The 24108-nt window shown below is 45.8% G+C and overlaps 2 protein-coding genes across 7 annotated transcripts in view; one reads left to right on the top strand and one right to left on the bottom strand.

Moving 5' to 3' along the window:
* KLF3 (Kruppel like factor 3) overlaps positions 1-15576 on the bottom strand; it is a 37262-nt gene extending 21686 nt beyond the window's left edge. Inside the window, exon 1 of one of the 5 annotated variants that reach the window (XM_032273851.1) lies at positions 15320-15576. Coding sequence is in view for 1 of the 5 variants with exons in the window: in XM_032273845.1 (XP_032129736.1) it covers positions 5670-5693 (24 nt within the window). In the remaining 4 variants the exon portion in view is untranslated. Of the gene's footprint in view, positions 1-5655; positions 6770-7757; positions 13530-15319 lie in introns of those variants that run through there. The other 4 variants (XM_032273857.1, XM_032273864.1, XM_032273845.1 and 1 more) reach the window with 4 other exon arrangements.
* Positions 14203-24108, top strand: part of LOC116548369 (putative uncharacterized protein FLJ13197) — a 42586-nt gene continuing 32680 nt past the window's right edge. Inside the window, exons 1-2 of one of the 2 annotated variants that reach the window (XM_032273867.1) lie at positions 14203-15596; positions 16501-16865. In XM_032273867.1, coding sequence (XP_032129758.1) covers positions 15245-15596; positions 16501-16727 — 579 coding nt within the window. In that variant the 5' untranslated portion in view covers positions 14203-15244 and the 3' untranslated portion in view covers positions 16728-16865. Of the gene's footprint in view, positions 15597-16500; positions 16866-24108 lie in introns of those variants that run through there. The other variant, XM_032273869.1, reaches the window with a different exon arrangement.

The raw sequence follows: 24108 nt of genomic DNA, 5'->3' as shown, positions 1-24108 counted from the left end.
GCATAAAAGACAAGCAAAAAGAAAACCTAGAACCAACCATCATTAAAATCTCGTTTTCATTTAACCAACCCTCTTTAAAAGTGGGCTCACAGTGTACATGCTATTTAGTGCCTGTCATTTCACTGAAAAATTTATTGTGAAAACATTTCTTTTTCAGTAAGTCTGATTCTGCACCATCAAATCCCCTGTGCCACTGTGTGAACACATCAGTTTACTTAACTTACTCCTTTTTAGTGGGCACTTAGGTTGCTCCAAAATTTTCACCATTACAAACAGCAATGAGCCTTTTAAATATATCCTTCTGCACTCCATTAATTTTTAAAATAAGTTTTCTGTACGGGAATTCCTGGGTGAGAAGTATGTACATTTCCCAAAGCATCTGATGCATCATCTGGCAAAGATGAACTATTATTTTCATTAATAAAATACAACCTGTTTCCCCAAACCTCTGCCAGCAACATGTGTTATCACTTGTGTTATAAAAGATAAACACCTTGCCAACTTGTTAGTCTCAAAATGGCAAATGATTTTTATTCTAAATTGATTTGGTTACTGAAGTTAATTTTTTCAGCTTTATTGACCATTTGGATTTCTTCTTTTGAGAAATGTCTACTCAGGTCTTGACACCCCTGCACAACTTCTTATTGTTTTCTAAGCACTTTTCACATATGAAGAATATTAGCTTGCTTTCACTCAGATTTCTCATTAGAAAATGAGCCTACTGTAAAGGAAATGTCCTTTTCTTCTGTTGTTCTCTGCTGACATTCCTTCTATTGTCTTCTGTGTTCTGTATAGCCCACTCCTAACACTAATCTACATCAAGCCAACTGCTTCTTCACAAGACGAAATATTCAGTCTGCTCAACGTTCAGTGTGTCTCCTCAGTTACAGAAACACTGTCCTGCTACTAGACACATTTTCAGAAATCGACTTCAGGCACTCACTAGCCAAATCTGGTTTAGGTGCTCAGTGCTTTGGTTAGAGGTAAGGCCTTTACAGATCACCCTGCTTTGGGTGGCAAAGTGAACAAGTTCTAGTGAGTTCCAGCTGAAGAAGCTGCAGGAGTCCCAGGTTCAGGATGACTTCTTGCATTTCAGTGTTAACAACCCCCATCCCCATCTCCATGAGGGCAGCCCTGTAGTTTGTTGTGTTGGTGCTCCACGGGTTATACTAAGATATCTTCACACACAGTTATGGAAGTAATACTATGTAGTTCTTGTGCTTCATTGATTCCCTGAAGAAAGTCTGTTTTGAATCTCATGACAACACGTGAATTTCATCAATAATTCGACATAAGGCCCTGACTTCAAAACTGTATTTTCCTATATCACAGGGTGTATTATAATCTGCAAACGCAATTTGATACCAAGCTGCTCAAATCAATGGTGCTACTACCCTTGTATGTATTCCAGCAAGAACAAACCCCGACAGCCAGTGAAAAAGAGATGATTTCATAATGAGGGATGAAAACGCTTTTGTGTCTTGGGATCTATTATTAACCAGTTCTCAGCCTAGCAGCTGTATGGATGAACCTGGGTCTAAGAACTGTTGTCCAGTGCCCCACAGTGGACTATAAACAAAAGATGTGAGATCTCCTGCTTACATCAATGAGGTCAGATCATTTAGCAGCCCTGACTCACGGCTGGCCGCCCTGTGGCAGCCTCCCACCTCTGCACCCCCAGCTTTTTATACTGAATTCACTCTTCCAGGCTCATCTATTGCACTAGACAGTATGTTGATACAAATCCCCCTTTTTTTTGAGATGGCGTTTGCTCTTGTTGCCCAGGCTGGAGTGCAATGGTATGATCTCGGCTCACCACAACCTCCGCCTCTCAGGTTCAAGCGATTCTCCTGCCTCAACCTCCCAAGTAGCTGGGATTATAGGCATGCACCACCATGCCCAGCTAATTTTTTGAATTTCTAGCAGAGATGGGGTTTCTTAATCAGGCTGGTCTCAAATGCCCAACCTCAGGTGATCTACCTGCCTTGGCCTCCCAAAGTGCTGGGTTTATAGGCGTGAGCCACCACAGCCTGCCGCAAATCCTTCTAAATAAAATCATTCACATTCTCAGTTGTATAAGTAAGGAGCTACGGTCTTGAGACTCAAGCAGAGACTGCTAACTAGCCCAGCCACGGAGTAAGTGTGATCATTTGCAAAATGCAGACCATGCCTCCCTTACCTACTTCTCAAGGATTTAGGTCTATCCAATGAGAGTAAAACACACACACACACACACACACACACACACACACACACACACACCCCTTTTGCCCTCATTTATATCCACATGTACATACATTTTGGCTATATATTCTGTACACACAACACTAAATGTGTTGGTTCCACTTCTGGAGCAAAAATGTCTGGTGTTTGCCTCTTTGCTAACATACCCTCGCCTCAGAGGTCTATCCCCCATCCTTAAATAAAACTCAGACTAGATTCAGTTTCAAAGTTAACAGCTGCCTCCCTCCTGTATGAGGTCTCCTCTAAGGCCTTGTCATTTCACAACTGTACTACTGCCACAGCTTCTGCGCGAGGCTGCCATCTCCACACTTCATGTTACCCTGCACTCTTTACTACCACTAACTGCAGCACAGTAGAATAAATTAAGATGATGGGCTCTGGAGTTCCTTTTGGTTCAAATTCTAAGTCCACTATTTAGCTCACAAAGCTTTCAATGACTTTGTCTAATGGCCACAGCAATGACTACTGATTTCTTTTAGAAATGAATTACACATTAACCTGCTGTATCTTTTTATCATTAAGGCATTATTTAAATCACTATTGTTCTTTAATTTTTTTGTTTTATCTAAGTTTAAGGAAATGCAAGACTTGTCATCCCAAGAAAAACATTAAGCCTAGTAAAAAACACTGGTACTAACAAAACCTGATTTGCTTTTATTAAAAAATAATTACAAAGCTATGTTTATTTGCTCAGGACTGTACCTCTAAGTAATCCAAATGTTGATGAATGGATATTCTCATTACAGAAGTATTTCAGTTAATAAACAAAGGAATGATAGGATTAGAATACCTAATTTTGAAACTCCTAACTAAATAATGCATCCCTGGATATTAAAAAAAAAGTCTGTGCAGAATTCAAATATCACAATGAATAGAATCAAATGCACTCGCTATTTCACAGGTCTAAAAGCACTTTGTTCCTAATTGGGTAGCTTCTAAAATAGCTTTTAAATGACGATGCTTTTAGTGATAGTCACAGGATATAAAACAAGAAGATAAAGGACATGCAAAGAAAACGCCTGGAACCACACACCCAAAACTGTTAACAGGAACTTCTTGGGTAGTGGTGGTGGGTGGGACAGCTTTCTATACATTTGTGGTCTATTTTTAAAGTTTGTTATTTCTATTTTTTTTCTTTTTGAGATAGAGTTCTACTCTGTCACCCAGGTTGGAGTGCAGTGGCACGATCTCGGCTCACTGCAATCTCTGCCTCCTGGGTTCAAGTGATTCTCCTGCCTCAGATTCCCAAGTAGCTGGGATTACAGGCGCCTGCCATGATGCCTGGCTAATTTTTGTACTTTTAGTAGAGACGGGGTTTCACCATGTTGGCCAGGCTGGTCTTGAACTCCTGACTTCAAGTGATCTGGCTGCCTCAGCCTCACAAAATGATGTGATTTTAGGCATGAGCCACCGCACCTGGCCAAGTTTATTATTTCAATAATCAAAACTTGTAATAAAGACAAGATAGGGAAGCTAAGCTAGGAAGGAATGAAATTTTAGAAAGAAAATCAAACAAATGAACAGAAATTGGGCTTTTGTTTATGTATTTGCAAAAAGATTCTATACTTTGCACCCATAGCTCTGAGTAGAGGGACCACTTCTGTCATTGGTATGGATTTGCTTACAGGTTCTGGTCTACAATCGTAAAAGAGTGTAAAGTTTTCAACGTGCTTTCCACATAACTGAGAAGTAACTTAAGCACTGGAAGAATTCGGGTCCCTAAACTTGGTGGTCTTTGGTACCCATGGGCGGCTCAGTGCAATGGGGTTATTATCACTCTGTAAGAATGCTAAATAAACCACAAATGCCTAGAAAATCTATTATACAGCACTGACGACAATCTTAAGTAGAACCAGTAGGTGGCGCACTAAAACAGGCATTAGAGACCAGGACACCCCAGTAAAAATCCAGTTTGCCAATGTCGGGGTCTTAAAGCCTACTGGGTTTTAACCAGGCTCAGGAATTCTATTAATCATTTTATGTGAGTATCACAGAGAGGAGGAGGCCCTAAATGTGGTTCTATTTTTTTTTTTTTCTGATGACAATTTTCCAATCCTAAACACATATCTTCATTACATTTAACTAGCTTAGCTAGCCTTAGAAACACATTAGCTAGTCTTAGAAATACACTCTAAGGCTAAATAAACTAAGCAATATCAGGAAAACAAAACTGCATCTAAAAGGGGGGGAAAAGGGAAAAACTTTTTATTAAACTTTCTACGTTATCGAGGTGCTTAAAAGCAAAAATATATAGGAAGATCACCATCGCCAAAATACTTTTCCATAACTGGAGCTAATGCCATCTTCCCCAGCTGTGTTATTTTGCAGAGAAAGGCCAATAACACTGAATGATCCTCAAAAAGGAGAAACAGATTTCCCTTCACACTCTTTCCACCTATATTTCTGACTTTTCCCATGTTAAAATAAGGGTCAAATTTCCGTCAAAATGCAAGACATAGCTTAAAGGACTTGAAGACTAAAATGCTTGGTGAATCATTGACATGAAATTTCAGAAGTAATGCAGTCCCGCTTTGGAGCCCCATCCAGTGGTGTCCTAGGCCTGTGCACTGCTGCTCTGTGGGGTGGGGGCAGTGCTGCAGGTGAGCTGCAGGGCTTAGAAACACACACGCAGTCCTTCATGGAAGACGACGCTAGGAGGTTACTAAACCTCCTCTGAAAGCAGCTTGCCTGGAGGCTACAGCATGATTTATTACAGAAACGACCTTAGAGATGACTGCCTGCCCCTTCCTGAGGGAGGAGGGAAGAGGAAGGTGGAGAGACAATGTGTACCTATCAGAAGCAGTTTCCTCCCTGCTTCTTGGGGTTAGAGCAAGACCTGCCGCTGACATTCTCCCTTCTTATCTCCCTATTTATTCCCTTTTCCATGCCCTCATTTCTTCCCGCAGACCCTCAAAGGGTCCCTGCATTATCTTCCCCAACCCAGGACTGGCCGTGAACCTCCAACTCACCTGCCTTCCTCCAAGCAAACCTCAGTCTCCTAGCTGACCTCAGCTAGGTGTACGGAGCAATACGGCAACACACCTTCACTAGGCGGCCCTTTCTATTCTTCCAAGTGTTTGAATTTTTAAAAGGGGAAACATGTTATCTTCCCCCACCCTTACTCCCCAAAGGAACTTTAGAGAAAAAAAAAAAAAGGCTGTGTGTGCATGTGTGTGTAATTATTGGCCAGGAGGACCAGGCAGGCAAGCAACATCCTTGTAGCTAAACAAACTTCCTGTCCAGAGAAACTTTTCCCTCATTGCTTTACCCAAATCCTTCAAAATCTCCCAAAGGCTCGAGTATTTACGGGCAGTTGCCCTGGCCAGAAATACAGGGGACAGGCAACAGATGTCAGCAGGCATTTTTAAGCTGGAGGCTCCCTTAAGAAAAGCTAAGCGCGATGGCACCTACCTGGAAATTCCTACCTGGAAATTCTTGGAAATTTTCATGCCACTCCGAGATTTTCACCTGCCTTACTCTTCTATCACTGGTTTGAGAAGTAGAAAACTTCCATGGGATGTTTCTAAATCTTTGCCCCTTGTGAATTAGTTATTTTGCATTAATGTGCATTGTAAATGGGAAAGAAGTTAATTATTTTGTTTCAGATGAAATATAATGATCCAGTGAGCAAACAGCCCGCCCTCTCTCCTCTCTCAGCTAACAAGCCACCCAATTTTACTTTCCTGCTCCACCCATCTGCTCCACCCTATGGAGGGCTGCCAAGGCAAGTCCAACTTGTCCAAACAGGACATGGCTTCAGATAAGATTTTGCCCACACCCTGTACTTCGGAAAGACCAAGTGAAGCAATTGATTTTGCATGTCAATAAGGACAGGTGCAAAGGTAACAACCAAGCAAAAGCCTGATGCCTTTCCAAACGGAAGGCCCAGCAAAGCAGGGCTGGGGGCGGGGACGCCCACACCCATGCTACCCTGGCAAGTTCAAGGCCATCTGGCTAGTGGCATTCCACACCCTTCTCAGAGAAATTACAGCAAACTCAAATCATTTTCCCTACTAGGGTTACACACTTGTTTATGCTCTCTGACAATTTTGTGTTTTAGTTTTAAGGGCAAGCAACCCAAGCTAAATTGAAAAATACCCATAATGTCTAATCCTGCTGTGTATATATCTCACAAGGCCTCGCCTAAGCCCTCACAATTCTCTTCTGTGAAGCGTTATATAATCAAATCCAGAAGGGCTGCGTGAGGCCACGCTGCCTCTCATCTGCCTCTGCTCAGTGCCCTCCCTATCACTGGAGACCCACCCAACTCCACCCTCAGGAGCCTCCACCCATGGGGCCCCACCCTGCAGGGAGTAGGAGGCTGGGAGGGACCAGTTGGCGCTGGGCAGCAGCCAGTTCCTGGAAATTCCGGCCTGAACAAGGATGGTTGGAACCTTAAAAATAACCAGAAGGAACCGTGGGGTGGTGATCATTCCCTCCACTCCTGAGGATTCTCCATTGAAGTTCCTCCCAGAAAGCCACTGAACCTCTGGATACAAAACTATGAGCGAAGCCTGCCCTCTCCCTTTAAAAATAAGCAGAAAAGAGAGGAGCATTTTGAACCACCGCTTTCAATGTGGCCCAAGCCCACCCTACTCCTCTTCGTTCCTGCCTCTAAGGCTGCCCCTCCCCACCTCCCACCGGCCTTATTTTCTGGTTCTTCACCATGGAAACCCAGAGGCCACCTCCAAAGCCGTCCTCACCTCCTTAGCTCTCCCCATTTCCACTCCTGCCCCGGGGGCCTGTGTAGCTAGCTGCAGCTTCTCTGCCACTGGTCTCTCGGCCTCTCCAGTCCAGCCCTAGCCCCTGATCACCGATGATTTTCACAGTCCTCTTCTCCTCCTGTCCTTTCCCAGCTCACAAACCTCCCTCCCATGCACTCCCCGGGTCTGACAGTGGGCTCAGGCACCCATGCTTGGCACCCCGTTCCCCACCAGCTGCCCCCTGCTCCAACAAGTGCCCTTCATGCTGGCTGCCCTGCCCACCCCCCAGGCCTTTGTTCATTTTTGGCCCTGATGCTGGGCAACCAGCGTGGAATGCCCCCTCCCCTTCCGGCTTATCTAAATCCTCCTAATTCTTCAAAGAGCAGCTCAAGGCCCTCCCCACTTCTCGCAGCCAGCTGATTGCTCCCTGGGGGAATCCAAGGCCGCCTCTTCTTACCTAGATATCCTGGGCCTTTTTGCTTTCCCAGTGGTGCGTGCCACACAGCCAGCAGTACTGGTAAGGACAGGCAGGCAGGCCTCAGCCTTCCTGAGAGGGCCCCCTCCCCACTCCCCACAGGAGATCGGGCTTGTTCCCTGAATGAAGTTTTTATGTCAAGCTGAAGGAGCTAAGGTAAGAGCACTTAGCTCATAGCAGGAGTTCCACAATCATTTCCCTCTCCCTCTGAATGCACTTGAAATCTCTCCCTTAAACAAGTAATAGGAGTGAAGGGCCTAACTCTAAGGGAGACCTAGTAAACCAAACTTCCTAAGAACAAGTTACTGCCCCTAACCTTAGCCTGGCCCCTCAACCTGTACTCCAGAGACCTTATCAGTACCATCTTCAAAGAATTTATCTACTCAGTGAGGTCTTCTAAACAAGTCTAGTGTCGAGCTCTCAACTGTGTTTTAAAATCTAAAATAGAAAAAAGAGAGCGAGAAAGGGGGGGGGAACTGCTGGGGGAACGGGTGTGTACACAAACACAGGTTTTTGAAAAAGGGTCAAGGAAAGCAAGGGGCTAAGTGATGTCCCAGGTTTCCTGCCAATCACTACCACCTTCAGGATTGGTAACCACCAGGTACTGTTCTTTACATGAGCTCTGTCATTTAATGCTTATGAGGTGGTTACTACCTTCCCAGTTTACTGAAAACAAAACAAAACAAAACACTGAAACAGAGAGGTCAAGTAATCTGCCCAACATCACACAGCTGCTAACCTGCAGAGCCAGGACTTGAACCCAAGGTAGTCTGACTTCAAGACTGGTAGCCTTGGCACATCACTCTACCACCTCCCCAAACAGAGGACATTACACCACACAGTAAGTGCAGGATAGTGATTTCTGTGAACAGGTTGGTCCCTGGAGAAGACACAACGTGGGGACAGTCTATTTATGGTAGTGACCATTTCCACTTCTCCCAACTGGCCCTTGCTGCCCACCCTGTCTCAGTATGCACACTTGGATGCAAGATCAAAAGACATATTCTGAAGGCCCCAAATTAGGCAATTATTCTTCCTAGCCAGTGCACCTGCAATTGTCCATATAACTGCTGAGAAAAATTGGCAGCTTGACCCAAGTAAATACGGAAATCCTTATAATAACTGTACAAAGGTGGAAGGGTCAGGTCCTCATCCCCATTTTAGAAATGAGGAAATGGAGGAACAGAGGTGAAACGACTTGCCCAATTTCACAAAGCTGGTTGGAGCTGCAGCCAGGAACAGAAGTGTTCCTGCCTGCAGACCCGGGCACTTTCTGTTCTGCTTCAGAGCCTGTGCTGTGGGACCGACTTTTAGGTAACATCTCCTCATGCTGGGGTCACTCCCCAGTAGGGAGGGTGTGGGTGTGCACGGCCACGCTGGCCCATGGGAAGCAGGGGCCGGGGAGGTTCCAGCAGGCAATTAAGATTTCAAAATGCCTTTTCAGGTTAGATCACTGCAGGTCTACTCCATCCTATGGTACAACTCAGAGTAATGATTGCACATAATTTGAGATTAGCTCTAATAAGTAGGTACTCAATAAATACTTGTGAGATGAATAAATGAATGGATGTCAAACTACACTTCTCACATGCTACGACAAATTAAGGGCAAGGGCCCTGGAATGATGGCACACCAGGTGTCCCACATGGAAACGCTGTCCAGCAGCTAGTGAAGCTGGCCTGACATCTCATATTCTAAAATGCAAAGTAAACGTGGAAACTTTGGGAGCCCAGGAGAAAAACTCCCTTGTTTGGAAACTCAGTGGAACAGGAACTTGATCTTATAAATGAAAGTGGCTTTGGAGTGTGAAGTTTTGGAAGGTACCAGGGGTGTAAAGTACAGGAAAAGATAAAGGAGTGGATCTCAGTGATTACACTTAAACAACAGTAGTAGTAGAAAGAACATATAGGCCAAAGGAGAAAAAAAAACCCACGCTTGATTCACAGGTCGCTCTCCAGGGTAGAACCCGCTGACCTCAATATCCATTGGATCTCTTATGTCAAGATTTGGCCAAACTCCACTCATTTGGGTTAAGACTAGCTCTGGGCCATCCCTGGCGGGATCCCCAAGCCTTCCAGAGATTGGCAACCATCTTGAGGATGTCCTGGACTAAGCAGGGCAATTCTGGGTCTTCCTGCAAAGGGCCTGCCTCAAGGAGCAACCCCTTACTGAAAACAGGATAAGAGCCAGACCCAGGAGTCACATGAAATGCATAGGCTAGAGGGCCACTGAACTTGCTCTCTTCTGTCTCCAGCCCTTCCAAATAATTAGATGGAGAAATGATAATGAATTCAGCCTGCCGACACAATGGAGTGAATTTCAAAAACCTCCAGGAACCTGTTTTGCTAAAGAAAGAATTTTACTACAAACTTTGGCCAACAGATACAAAACATACAGATCATTTTCTTTTTTTTTCAAATATTCCATTGGATATGGCCACATAACAGAATCAGGACAGGGCCAGTTAAGAGGACACTTTTTTTTTTTTTTGAGACGGAGTCTTGCTCTTGTTGCCCAGGCTGGAGAGTAGTGGCACGATCTCGGCTCACTGCAACCTCTGCCTCCTGGGTTCAAGTGATTCTCCTGCCTCAGCCTCCCAAGTAGCTGGGATTACAGGCACATGCCACCGTGCCCAACTCATGCCCAGCTAATTTTTGTATTTTTAGTAGAGATGGGATTTCGCCATGTTGGCCAGGCTGGTCTAGAACTCCTGACCTCAGGTGATCCACCCACCTTGGCCTCCCAAAGTGCTGGGATTACAGGGGTGAGCCACCACACCTGGCTGAGGAGACTTTTTTTTTTGCTTTGGAGGAAATTAATCCTAGTTCTAATTCAGAAACTGTCAACAGCATTGTGCCTCTTCTATGACTACTAAATTTCAAGGAAGGAGAGTTGAGTTGGGGGAAAAAGTAGGGCTAACCCCTTCAGACAATGCTGTCCCTTATCAGGGCAGACTGCTGTCTGGTTTCCTGTCTCCAGCTCTGGCATGACTGCTTAAGATGAGAAACAGGGTCTAAGAAAGGAACAGAGTGGTCTTCAAAACGAGAATGCTAGCGACCATCATAATCCAACTCACCTCCAAGAGGAATTCTGACTAGAATATCACATACTAGCAAACCAGACATCAATTGTTTTAAGATTCTACAGATTTATTTTTTAAAAAAGCTAGAACCAATGATAAATGAAGCACTTCGGAGAGTCCACGTTCCAGAATAATTTAATTCTCAGTACCTTAAAACATGAGGTTGCCTATATTTATTTTTTTTAAACACAACTGGGTGTGAAAACAGAGAACAAGAAATACTACCCAAGAAAGCTGTCATTTTATAGCAAAAATGTTGATTTGAAAATATTAAGAAGGCAAGTTCTCAAGGGGAGATGGAGACACAATGGAATTAAGAATCAGGATTTATTTATATGGTCAAATAAAACTCATTCCCATTTTTTTGTAATTATAGCAACTATAAGATAGTATAATTTTCTTCAACTTTTCAGCTTAGCATTTAAAAGCTTGCAGAATGTTTTTCTGATAGACTATATTAGGCCCTGATCACCTCTATCAACCACTTCATCTCCCTGCAAAAGGGAGAGGAAAGAGTTTTCCGAAAGCCAAATGCACACTCTGTTTACCAAACCTAGTTAGATTGTTAACAACTTTGGAATCAAAGCAAACAAAAAAACCCTGCTTCCATTTGACTTACTTATGAATTTTAAGCTTAAAAACCTCTTGTCTTGCAGGTCAGCTTAGTATTTTAAGATGCTTTTCCCAAAGGAGAAAGAACTTGTGAGGACTTCCAAAACTCCTGGCCTTTGTCATAGAAGGTTATCAGTAGCCAAGTAATTGATCCAAGTAACTCTCTTAATACCATATTTTATACTTTCCATTTATACATAAAGAATGTGGTGGAATGTGACATTTAAAGCCAAAGCATCGTTATCATCAATTTTGGGGATCAGAGGGCCTGATTTGCTGCTTCAGCAACACTGAATTAATTCCATGGCAACGTTGTAAATTATTCCTTTCGATTAAAAAAGAAAATCCCCAAATAAGTTTATAAAAGAACTTTCCAAAACTTTTCTTTTTCAACCAAATATTTCCTTAAATCTTAGTTTATCAAGAACCAAAAGAAAAATAATATTAAGATAGGTCTTAAATAGTTAACTCAGAAATTCATTAACCCACAACTGACAGAATATTTAAAAAATAATGAAAAATGTTATTGTAAAAAGAAAATGAGAAGAGCATTTTTCTTCTGTTTTCAAAATAGAAGATTAAAATTTTTCAAACGATCTATCACTGAATGAATTTGTTATTGCCAGTTCTCCTTTTCTTTGAGCTTAATTCTTAAGAACGGGTTGAAAATGAGATGTAGAATATTGTACAGTGAAATTTCTGTCCTTAAAACATTATCCTGATATTTAAATCTTTGTCCTTAAAAAGAAATAATCCTGGGATTTTCTCAATGTCTTATGCTTTGCTTCAATGATTTTTCCAAAGATTTCTTCTTCCAAACACAAGCAGGACTTTCAACTAAGCCCAGGCTGCCAACACTGCTTCAATTCTCCATCCACCGAAGCCGCCTGGAGCATCCTGGGTTAATGTGAACAAGGGTGGGCCACATCTTTCATATAATGCTAGGTCTTCTAAACTGTAAGGTGTTAATCCTGATCCAAAATTGACAGCTTCAGGGCAAAATGCCTATCTTAGAACAAACATCCTAACCACCTCAACACAAGAATCACAAAAACAAAACTCCTTTAGGTTTCTTTGCCAAGATAGACCGAAATTTCCCCCAAATCACAATGTGGCAATGAAAAATTTAACAAGGTAAAACCATGTATTCACCCAGACAAATGCAGTGAAGCAAAGGGTGGACGTAAAAAGGTTAACTGACTTCTCATTATGACATAACACAGGCATCTTAAGCAATATCAAGTGTGTAGAGACATGATAACTCCATGGGTGGGGATACGGAGTTTAGGGGCAGGGACCTCAGCCTGCTCTGGGCTACTGATCTACCAGAAAACAGCCTGAAACAGGAAAGAGCACACATATGCCACTTGGAATGTATGACGCAAACCCCAGCCTTGAAACAAAGAACAGGAAACAGCTCTGCTGGCTGTGCTGGAGAGAAAGCACAGAGAAACATTTAGCCGGCCCTCCCTGACCCTATATTCATGAGCAGCTGGAGTTTTTTAAGACAACAACAGGGGGGTGGAGGTGTTTGTTCTATGGGTGTGAATAATAACACCAGCTTTATACAGGGGACCTGCCCTATTTACAAATAAGAGCTGCCACATACAGTAAACATCATAAGTGAAATGTGATTTTATCATATTCAAGCAGCAGAGACCTCCCTAATGAACACTAGCCTCCCTCCCGATTTCTTTTGTCCCTTTCTGCCCCATCCCAATGGCTAGTCCCTAGCTCTGGTCAAATTCCTGGTTAGGGTAATGATTATGGTTCAGCCTCAGTGCATCAAGAGGAAAATGAAGACAGAGCACTGTTAGGAATTCAGATTACATTTGGGTACCCCACAGAACTAAAACTGGAGCAATGGTAAGCCTCCTTTAGTCACAGAATTCCAAGACAGACTGTGGGACATCTAGAGCAACCCAAAATTTTCTGTCTTTTTCAAATGCAGTTATACACATTTTTGCAGAGCTGCTCATCTGTTCAGCATATACACACATTTACAGAAATTTACCTTTTAAGAATGTGATTCTGTTTCTGACATTTAATCTAAAAATTGTTACACAATCTGTACGCCAGAGTACTAATTTCTACAAGACATTCTAAAATGTCTATTTTCCCTTTGGGTTATTTTTAAGATAGTAAAATCCATTCGCAGTTCCTTTCCCATTATTTCTCTTTACTTTGTTAGCCAGGACTGTTTAACTCAAGCTCATATTATCAGAGATTTAAGAATCTGGTGTGTGCAGATGTAAGAACAGGTAAGAAAAAAAGAAAAATAAATAAAGGAAAAAAAGAAGCATGACTGTGCCCATAGCAAGAAAATTGGGTTTTAATTTAGAAACTTTGCAGTGAATAAAACAATAGCTTTCTGCAAAGCTCTGTTGTTTTGTATCTGACAAGGTTTTGTGGTCTAAGCAGTTACTTTTCTTTGTTATTTTCATGTTGAGATTTTCATACTTGCATTCTCTTTCATGCAAGCTAAATGTTCTTTACAATGTATCATCATTGAACTTACAGATAGATAGTACATTAGGTTTTTTCCTTCTAATAAATAGTTCGCAGCAAAGCTCACTGACTGCAGAAATGAAGAAATCAGTTTCTCTAGGGAGTTTAATTTAATCAAACATCTAATTTCAGGTTTCTATTAATAGCCTAAAGTCAACTAACAAACCTCTTTTCGAACCAGAAGAAATCATTCGTGGACACTTTCTTTAAACACTATTACAAACTCCAAAAAAAAAAAAAAAAAAAAAAATGGAGATATTAATGCTAGCGGACTGTTTTTCCCCCTAAAAGCAAGTCTTCCCTAGGGTAAGGCAGATCATCCCGATGAATTTCTCTTGTACAAATGCCCCTCAAATTCATACAGGATAGGATAGCACAAAACTGCTGTGTAGAAAAACCTATAATGAACAACTGGCCTATTCCCCACTTGATTTTGCTGGCATGTTTCACATACTTGTCAGAATACCACTTCATACTTTTCCCCGTATACCAGACTCTTATGAGAAAATAATCAATATATTTAAAGTGTCTTGAGTGATATTAATGGAAACATAAATTCTGAGTAAGAAATTCAGTGGTTCAGTGTAAAATGTTTATTTTAGTGAAATACAAGAAGGTGAGCAATTTCCAATTTCCGTTTAACGTGACTTATTAAATCCCATGCACATTCTTCTAGTATTATTGTATACCGCTATAAAATTTAAACCAGAAAAGTGTTTCTCCTTGTTAGTAGTAATCTGCCCAAAAAATGAATATGACAATTCCAAGTCTTATCTGCCATCTCTAAGAAAGCCACTTGAAAATGTTAGGTAGGTCCCATGGGTCCTGGTCCAGGGATCTGTCCCTGGGTCCCCACCAGGCTCGGCTGCAGGCAGTTGCCTAAGGCGTCCTCCGCCTTCAGCCACGCTGCAATCCTTGCTCCAGGCACTGCGGCAGGTTCTCTCCATGCCCCCAGGAGGACTCTCCAAACCCGGCTGGCTCATTTCTCCTGCCCCGGAGGATCCAGACGCCCTGGCAGCTCCTGGGCTCCAGGACGGAGAATAGGATGCTGCCTCCAGTCCTAATTGCCCCAAGTTTCTTTCCAGAGGGCCCAGGAGGCTGCTCCAAGTTTGCTCTGCCGGGCAAGCGACCGAGCGTCGGGTCCCGGGAGGGGGGCGGCGGGGGGCGCGGGCGGAGGGCGGGGAGGGGAAGGACGCGGGAGTCGGGGTTGGGGGGGGCACCGGGAGGGGGAGGAGCAGGAGCGCGAGGCCTCGGCGCTACCTTTCTCCAAACAACGTTGCCACACGCGGAGAGCACGGAGATTTCTGGGGCTTCGGAGGGAATCGTGAGCGGGCGGGCGGAGGCCGGGGACCACACAGGTGAGCCCCCGCCCGCGCCCTGCCCTGGACCGCGGCGGGCGCTGCCGGCCCCCGCTCCTCCGCACCCAGCGTCCACACGGTGCATCGCCTCAACCCCTCACTTTCCACCGCCAACCTGTGGCCCCCTCCCCCGTGCTCGCCCTCCGCCCCCACCCCGGCTGCGAGGGGCTGCCACACTTTCCCAAGCCCGCAGGCGCACCCCCACCCCGCGCAGCGCTGCACCCCCCAACTCATTCCCTGCGGCCCCCTCCGGGGGAAAAAAATGAAACCAGAGCGGCCGAGGAGGCGGGCGGCAGGGGCCGGGACGCGGAGCAGAGGTGAGGGAGAGAGGACTTACTTTGCGAGGCGCGGTGCGGGGCGCCGCCGACGAGAAATAAAGGCCCGGAGCCCCTCGAGCGCAGTAATGTCAGGGCTCCAGTCAGGGCGGCGTTGGCGGCGGCGGCCGCAGGGGACGGGGACGGGCGCGCGTGCGGCGGGCGCTCTCGCTGCGCTCCGGCTCGGGCCCCGGCTCCGCGCGGCTCCGCTCCTGGCTCCCCTCTGGCTCCTGGCACCAACTCCGGGCAGTCACATGACGCCGGCGCCGCTCGCTCTGCGAGCCTCCCGGGGCTGGCGGGGTAAGTAGAGGCTGGGACCCGGGGTGGGAGGGTCAGGGAGGGGAGAGGGAGCCGCCGCGGCCGCCCGGGCTGGGCGGGTCCCCACCCACTTGGGTGGAGGCAGCCGCCGGAGGGGTCGGCCGAGTCACTCGCGCAAACACGCACCCCGCCCTGCGCCCTTCCCCCGCCACCCCCGCCTCCCGCGCCGCCTCCGCCCCGCCCCGCCCAGTCACCCGGGGACGGCCTGACAGACACTCATTATTCCCCGGAGCCGGGCGCCGCCCCGCCGGCCCAACCTGTCCCGCGAGGCGCGGCGGGGCCGTGGGGCTGGGCGTGCGCGGCGCGGCCTCCGCCCCCCCTCCAGCCCGCCCGGCCCCGCGTCCCCGCCCGCGTCCCCTCCCTGCGCCCTCCGCCCCGGAGCCCGCGCCCCGCCCGCTCGGCCCCGCCGCCGCGCCGCCGCCCGAGCCCGGGGGGAAGGAAGGGCGGCGCTGCCCGCTCCGGGCGTCACACGGCCGCGGCCCGCTGCGCCGCTTCCAAAACACACAGCCGAGCTCTCTGGCGAGCCGGGGCGGGGGGCGCGAGTGGCCGGGGCCATCAATCAGCCGGCTCGGGAGAGAAGGGCGGTCCCGGGCGCGGCGGGAAGGGCTGGGCCCCGCGGCCGGCGCGGCCCCTCCTCGGTCGAGCGCACTCAGCTCCCTGCAAGAGAAAAGCGGAGCCGAGGCGGCCGCGTTGCAGGAGCGGGTGGGCCGGGCGGGTTCGGGAGGGGAAGAGCGGCCGCTGGGGCGCGCCGAGCCTCCCTGGCCCCGAGTCAGCGGGGTCAGGGGACACCCTGTGGGCGCGCTGTTTCTTTGTGCCCCGGGGCGCCAGGTCCCTCTGGCCGACGGCCCACGCGGCGCCCCCCGCCTCACGGGACTTTTCTCTGAAGGCCCGGAGACCCCCGGGGCAAAGCTTCCTCGGGCCAGGCCTGCAGCTGGAGCGAAAAAGCGGCATTTGCGCAGCCGGGCTTGCCTAGAAACTTGGCAAACTTTGGTCGGATCCTCCCCTGCAGAGCGAGGGCCCGGCCCAGCAATTCCTCATTTCAGGTCGCTTCCTAGGGACGGAGCGCCTCAAGCTCAGTGGCTTTCTGGGCGCTGCGCGCGGGCGGCAGAGTAGGGCGTTTCGTCCAAGCCAGGCCCCTTCGGGGACTTTGTGTAGATTCGTACTGAAGTTTAATGCCTTTTGAGTTTCTTTTTAAACAGTATTAATGTAATCACGAATGCAATAAAAGGAACAAAGGACAAATTGGTTCAATTGTTTCAGTCCTGTGTAATGTTTAAAACCGCCGCTGCTTCAGTGTATGGCTTGTTATTGCTTCAAGATGTTTTAAAGGCCCTTTAAGTTCACCCTTCTCACTTTGATGCTTCATCCAGACATGGTACTGCTTAAAACGGAGTGGTATAGTATATTCTGAGCCGCTTCATGTAGCTACACAGTATTGTAAAATTAGTACCTGATAACCTCAAGTAGTGAAATTGCATATTGTAAATAACGCGAGTCCAGGAAAGGCCAGGGGGAGGATACCCAGAACTGACACCGCTCCTGGGCCCGTCGTGTTGGTCCCGTGAGCTTCGTCTTTAAAGGGTGTGGTTTTTGTTTTTTTTTTTTTTTTCATAGTGAATAAAAGACCTTCAAGAAAAAAATGTTGGATTGGTGTCAATTACTAATTGCAATTTATTGATCACTGACATCATTAAATGTCTGATCCGCTGCCTTAAGGTTTGCGTTAGCGGAACACAGTGTTAGGGATGGCTGGTGGAACTGACTCCTAGTAGGTTCGCAAAAAAGTATGGATTTTTCTCTAGGGACACAGTGATGAAAACTAGAAGCACATAAACCGCGTTTTTTTACATTGTTCATGTGCTTGTGGACGCAAAGGGGAAGAGCGAAATAGGCCTGTCGGAGAAAAGTGTGACCCAAGATAAGGGAGTGGTTTTGATATGAAAGGGGCAGGCGGCAAAGGAGAAGAAAGGCTATTTTAAAAAGTTAATTAGTAAACACAGCGTGTTCGGTGCCCTGTGGGAAGCTGCTCAAACGCAACTTGTACAAAAATGATACCATCCAGTGCTGGGTAGCTAAGCGAAGGACACCATCATTCTTCAAAATGCCCAACAGGGCGGGGCGCGGTCGCTCACGCCTGTAATCCCAGCACTTTGGGAGGCCGAGTTGGGTAGATCGCTTGAGGCCAGAAATTTGAGACCAACCTGGCGAAACCCCATCTCTATGGAAATTACAAAAATTAGCCAGGCATGGCAGCGCACGCATGTGATCGCAGCTAGGAGGGAGGCTGAGGCAAGGGAATTGCCTGAACCCAGGAGGTGGAGGTTGTAGTGAGCCGAGATCATGCCACTAACCTCCCCCGGGGGAAAGGGGACCCTTCTTAAAAAAAAAAAAAAAAAAAGCCCAACAGAAGTACCTGAAATTTTCCTTAAGTCCTCCTTCTCGAGGCATAGCGCGTCGTTCACTGAGTCCTGGATCTCTTTGGTTACTACCCACTGTCCGGACACTACACTGGTCCAGCCTGTTGCCATGGCATCTCGTTGGTTATCCTGTTTGCAGTATGGCCAAAGCGTGGGAAAGGCAATAGAGTATGGGAGTAAGAGTGCCCTTTCCAAAATGCAAGCCTAATCATGTCAGTCTCTCAATGGCTTCCCTTGGGATGAAGTCCTAAGCTTTCCACTGCTATTGGCCTGGCCTCCGACTGTCATTACAGACACTTCTCCCTCTCTCTCTTCCTACTCTTTTCCAGCAATGCTGAACTTCTTTCTGCTCCTTGCTTCCAACTCTCTGTTCCCACCTCTGGCCCTTTGCACATGCTCATTTTTCTAGGTAAGAAAGCCTTGCCTTCTCCCTGAACTCGTGACCTCTACTCCCATTTCCCTAAATTCTATCCACCCTTTCAGCCTTGACTTAAATGACATTTTCTCCAAATATGTATTCTCTCACCACACCTTTGGATAAGTTGAGGTGCTCTGGTAACATCTGGTGGGGGCTGCTGTTTGGGTCATTGGAGTGGGTCCTCCTATTTCCCCTCGTGTAACACTTTTCATTTTTGTGATTGGGCATTGAATGATCTCTCTGTAGCACTAGACTGGAAACTCTATTAGGGCAGGCACCTTGTCTTTTCAGCAGAATTGTATTCCCAGGGCCCAGATGTCTAATGAGTATTTGTCAAAGGAAGCAATGTGGTTTATGAGTTGAGAGGAAGGAGGAGTCATTCTGAGCTGAAGAGATGAGCAGAGGCTACAGGGAGGCAAGTGGCTGTGAACTATATCTCCATCAGTCCAGGGACTTTGAAATGGTGAAGAGGAGGGAAAAGGGCGTTACCCCCACTGAGTGCTCTTTTTTTTCTTTTTTTTTTTTTGAGATGGAGTGTTGCTCTATCGCCCAGGCTAGAGTGCAGTGGCGTGATCTCGGCTCACTGCAACCTCCACCTCCCAGGTTCAGGTGATTCTCCTGCCTCAGCTTCCCGAGTAGCTGGGATTACAGGCACCTGCCACCATGTCTGGCTAATTTTTGTATTTTTAGTAGAGACAGGGTTTCACCATCTTGGTGAGGCTAGTCTCGAACTCCTGACCTCGTGATTCACCTGCCTCAGCCTCCCAAAGTGCTGGGATTACCAGCGCGAACCACCGCACCTGGCCTCCCCACTGAGTGCTTTTCAGCAGCAGAGTGAGATAGTGAAAGTGGTGCCTAGGTCTTTTTAAAATTCCTAGCACAGTACCTGGAACATGGTCAGGTGTTCAGTAAATCCTGCATGACAATCTCAAGTATGATCTTTGTAGTAGCTGCTTTGCCCTTTTTCCTCGCTCATGGCAGGCCAGTCTGGTTGAGGTGCAGGAGGAAGGATACCCCTGCCTCATCCCAGCAGAGGAGCCCTGGTTACTCCCAGCCAATCCCAGTCTCTTTTGCCAGTGACTGGTTGGAGGGTAGGTGTGCGACCTAGTTCTAGCAAGTGGGACATGCAGGGAAGTGTGCTGGGGGTTTGTGGGAAATCTTTTTCTTCCTGATACAGGGAAATCCCCAGACCTGCTTTGGAAGTTGTTATGTGAAGATGTGATGCTTGAAGCTATGGCAGCCATCTTGTATTCTTGAAAGAAAGCCAAAGTTTCGATTTTCATGTGGATAGTTCTTTTTTTTTTTTAAACCATTTAGTTTTCAGCTCAAATGTTAGCCCCTCAGTAATGACTTATTTGACCACACAATTTAAAATATACCCCCCTTCCTCTTTGCTGTGATTCTGATATTTGTCCTCTCCAAATCTCATGTTGAAATATGATCCTTATTGTTGGAGGTGGGGCCTGATGGGAGGTGTTCAGGTCATGGGAGTGTGTCCTTCATGGACAGATGAATAATCTCCCTGAGAATGGGGAATAAATGAGTACTTCCTTTGTTAGTTTCCAAGAAAGCTGATTGTTAAAAAGAGCCTGGGTCCAGCGCAGTGACTCAGAGCTGTAATCCCAGCACTTTGGCAGCGGGCAGATCACCTGAGGTCAGGAGTTCAAGACCAACCTGGCCAAATGGTGAAACCCCCATCTAATTAGCCAGGTAATCCCAACTACTTGGGATTACAGGAGTATTGCTTGAACCTGGGAGGTGGAGGTTGTAGTGAGCCAAGACCATGCCATTTCACTCCAGTCTGGGCAACAAGAACAGAACTCCATTTCAAAAATAATAATAATAATAAAATAAAGAGCCTCCCTCCCGGCTCTCTTGTTTCCTCTCTTGCCCTGTGATCTCTGCACATGCTGGCTCCCCTTCACCTTCCACCATGTGTGGAAGGAGCCTGAGGCCTTCCTTCACTGGATGCCCGATCTTCCAACTAGCAGAACTGTGAGCCAAATAAATGCTTTTTCTTTGTAGGTTACCCAGCCTCAGGCGTTTCCTTTACAGCAACGTGAAATGGGCTAAGATGCCCATTCATTGTCTAGTCTTTGTCCCATTTTACTTTCTTTTTTTTTTCACATAATTAACTAAAATTACTGTTTTCTATTTTTTTGTTGTTGTTTATTTGCTACATTTTTTTCTTATTAGGATATGAGCTCTGTGAAAGCAGGGACATTGTTTTATTCACTTTTTCCTCAAGCTTCTAGAATAGTGTCTGACAAATAGAAGTAGATGTCCATAAGAATTTGTTGATTAACGTATAACAACTAAGCTACCCCAGGACAATAACACCATGTTGAAATGGATTCAGGGGCCAGTGGACACAAGGCACTGCACTTTCTCTTTTGCGACTTATATCACAGTCCGTTCCATCTCAGGCAGTCTCTTCTTGCTACACAAATACATTTTCTTGAGATTCCTTCTTTCTTCTCCACTCTACTTTAGAGCTTTTCTTTTTTTTTCCCCCATTTATTTATTTTATTGCATTTTAGGTTTTGGGGTACATGTGAAGAACATGCAAAATTGTTGCATAGGTACACACGTGGCAGTGTGATTTGCTGCCTTCCTCCCCATCACCTACATCTGGCATTTCTCCCCTTGCTATCCCCAGCTCCCCACCTCCACCGTCCCTCCCCTATTTCCCCCCAACTGACCCCAGTGTGTAGTGCTCCCCTCCCTGTGTCCATGTGTTCTCATTGTTCAACACCAGCCTATGAGTGAGAACATGCAGTGTTTGATCTTCTGCTGTTCTGTCAGTTTGCTGAGAATGATGGTTTCCAGGTTCATCCATGTGCCTACAAAGGACCCAAACTCATCGTTTTTGATGGCTGCATAATATTCCATGGTGTATATGTGCCACATTTTCCCTATCTAGTCTATCGTCGATGGGCATTTGGGTTCTGGACCCCTTCCTGACACCTTACACTAAAATTAACTTCAGATGGATTAAAGACTTAAGCATAAGACCTAACACCATAAAAACCCTAGAAGAAAATCTAGGCAAAACCATTCAGGACATAGGTGTAGGCAAGGACTTTATGACCAAAACACCAAAAGCATTGACAACAAAAGCCAAAATAGACAAATGGGACCTAATCAAACTCCACAGCTTCTGCACAGCAAAAGAAACAGTCATTAGAGTGAATCGGCAACCAACAGAATGGGAAAAAATATTTGCAGTTTACCCATCTGACAAAGGGCTGATATCCAGAATTTACAAAGAACTAAAACAGATTTACAAGAAAAAAACTAACAAGCCCATTCAAAAGTGGGCAAAGGATATGAACAGACACTTTACAAAAGAAGACTTTAGAGCTTTTCTATTCCTTCCCAGGGAATTTCTCCTCCTCATTTGATGACAGACAAAGCTACCAAGGCAGAAAAGTGTCATGAGCTTGTGAATTTATGAGCAGCACAGATGCATTTACCTTAAAGGAAAACAAAGCTGTATGTTTTGAAGTAAAATCAGAAATGGTAGGCTAAGGATTATCCTTCTCTAAAGCATTATAAAAGGTCTGTAGATTCTCTGCATCATCTCTACAAGTTTCCACTCGTATTATCTATCCATCCATCCAGTGTATTATTGCCAGGAAATACTGACGTGGAGTTAGGTGACCATGAGTCCTGGTAAAGATCAGACTGGATGTATGATCCACCCCCACCTCCAGAAGCTCTTAGCATTTCTACAGCAGGTGGACACTTGTCTTGGATTGTGTTTGGCAAGCCAGTGCAATCCAAGGACTGTGGCACGGCGGAAATGTTGGTTCTTGGAATCGAAGTCAGAGAAGTAAAACAGGAGAAGGCTGTAGAGAAGTTGGGGTCCTGTGGCTCACGCCTGTAATCCCAGCACTTTGGGAGTCCAAAGCAGGCAGATCACAGGGTTATGAATTCAAGACCAGCCTGACCAACATGGTGAAACCCCGTCTCTACTAAAAATACAAAAATTAGCCGGGCGTGGTGGCGTATGCCTGTAATCCCACCTACTCAGGAGACTGAGGCAGGAGAATTGCTTGAACCTGGGAGGTGGAGGTTGCAGTGAGCCAAGATCATCCCACTGTACTCCAGCCTGGGCAACAGAACAAGACTCCATCTCAGAAAAAAAAAAAAAAAAAAAAAAGAAGAAGAAGAAGGCTGGCTGTAGAGAAATAGCCAAGGGATTGGTGAACTGGACATTCCAAATAGGCTGAAGAGTGGATGTCTTGGGAATAATGGAGTGAGTGACCCGGAAGATTAGGAGGTGAGTTGTCAGAGAATGGGGACTTACCTGCAAGTTTAGTATTTAGAAGTGTAGTAGTCCTAGGGACTGGTGTGGTCCAGGGAGTGCCTGTGGAAGTGGGAGAACTAGAAGGGAGTGGAGAAGGTCCCTGGAGATGAAGAGATGAGGGAAAGGAGCGACTGGGGTGTTGAACATGGTTCCATGTGGATCCTGAAATTACACAGAACTATGGCCAGGGTAAGACTTAGGCCCTCAAGTCATGTCTTCATTCCATGAAAAAAAAAAAAAAAGCCTCTGAGAAATGTGGATGATGGCCACCAGGAGAGAATGGTTAGAAAAGATCCTCCTTTTTCTATAGATAAACCTGCTTTCCTTGAATCATGACTATTCATATTAAAAATAATCACTTGGGCCAGGTGCAGTGGCTCACACCTGTAATCCCAGCACTTTGGGAGACTGAGGCAGGTGTATCACCTGAGGTCAGGAGTTTGAGAACAGCCCGGCCAACATGGTAAAACCCCGTCTCTACTAAAAATACAAAAATTAGCTGGCGCGGTGGCATGTGCCTTAATCCCAGCTACTTGGGAGGCTGAGGCAGGAGAATAGCTTGAACCTGGAAGGTGGAGGTTGCAGCAAGCCAAGATTGCGCCACTGCACCCCAGCCTGGGAGACAGAGTGGGAGCCATCTCCTGGCTCCCAAAAAAAATCACTTGTATTTCATCATTTATTTTATTGGTTATTTTGCCAATAAAATATGTCGGTAGTTTTATTTTCTCCTTTTTATTAAAAATATATTATTTCTGCTTCATTGAGAGTTTCAGTCAGCTTTTGGAGACATGTCAGAGACCTTAGAATATTATTTATACTATGACTTCAAAGGGAAATAATTAATGATTTCCAAATCAATGTCTTACACATACAAAGAGACTGCAACTTCTTGCTGAGTTGGAGACCACCTGGATTTTTCCTGTGCTGCTAGTCAGAGTAAGGAAAGAATGGAAGACCCACAAAGTAGGAAAAACTACCTCCCTTGTTTTGGAATGAGGTTTTTTTTTTTTTTTTTTTTTTTTTTTTAGCTATTTTGGAGTAAGGTGGACTCTTTATGTTTCTAGCCCTGTCCTCTATGTTAAGGAAGAATTGTTGGCCTTTATATTTTGAATTTAATCTACTTCAGTTAGTATTGCTTGAACGTTTACCATAGGCCTGGGTTGGGGTGATAGTGCAAGAAGTATGTATGATATAATCTCTGCATTCAAGGAATTAGAGAGAATATATGTATTATTCTGCTGAATTATTACACAATGCAGAATATAAGAATATAATGAATAAAATTTATTTATTTTATTTTATTTTTGAGACAAAGTCTCACTCTGTTACCCAGGCTGGAGTGCAGTG

The sequence above is a fragment of the Sapajus apella genome, unplaced genomic scaffold, assembly GCF_009761245.1.
Source record: "Sapajus apella isolate SASKATOON/1434 unplaced genomic scaffold, GSC_monkey_1.0 scaffold5, whole genome shotgun sequence".
Lineage (NCBI taxonomy): Eukaryota > Metazoa > Chordata > Mammalia > Primates > Cebidae > Sapajus > Sapajus apella.
The sequence above is the reverse complement of the archived record's forward strand: the minus strand, read 5'-3'. Positions and strand labels throughout refer to the sequence as shown.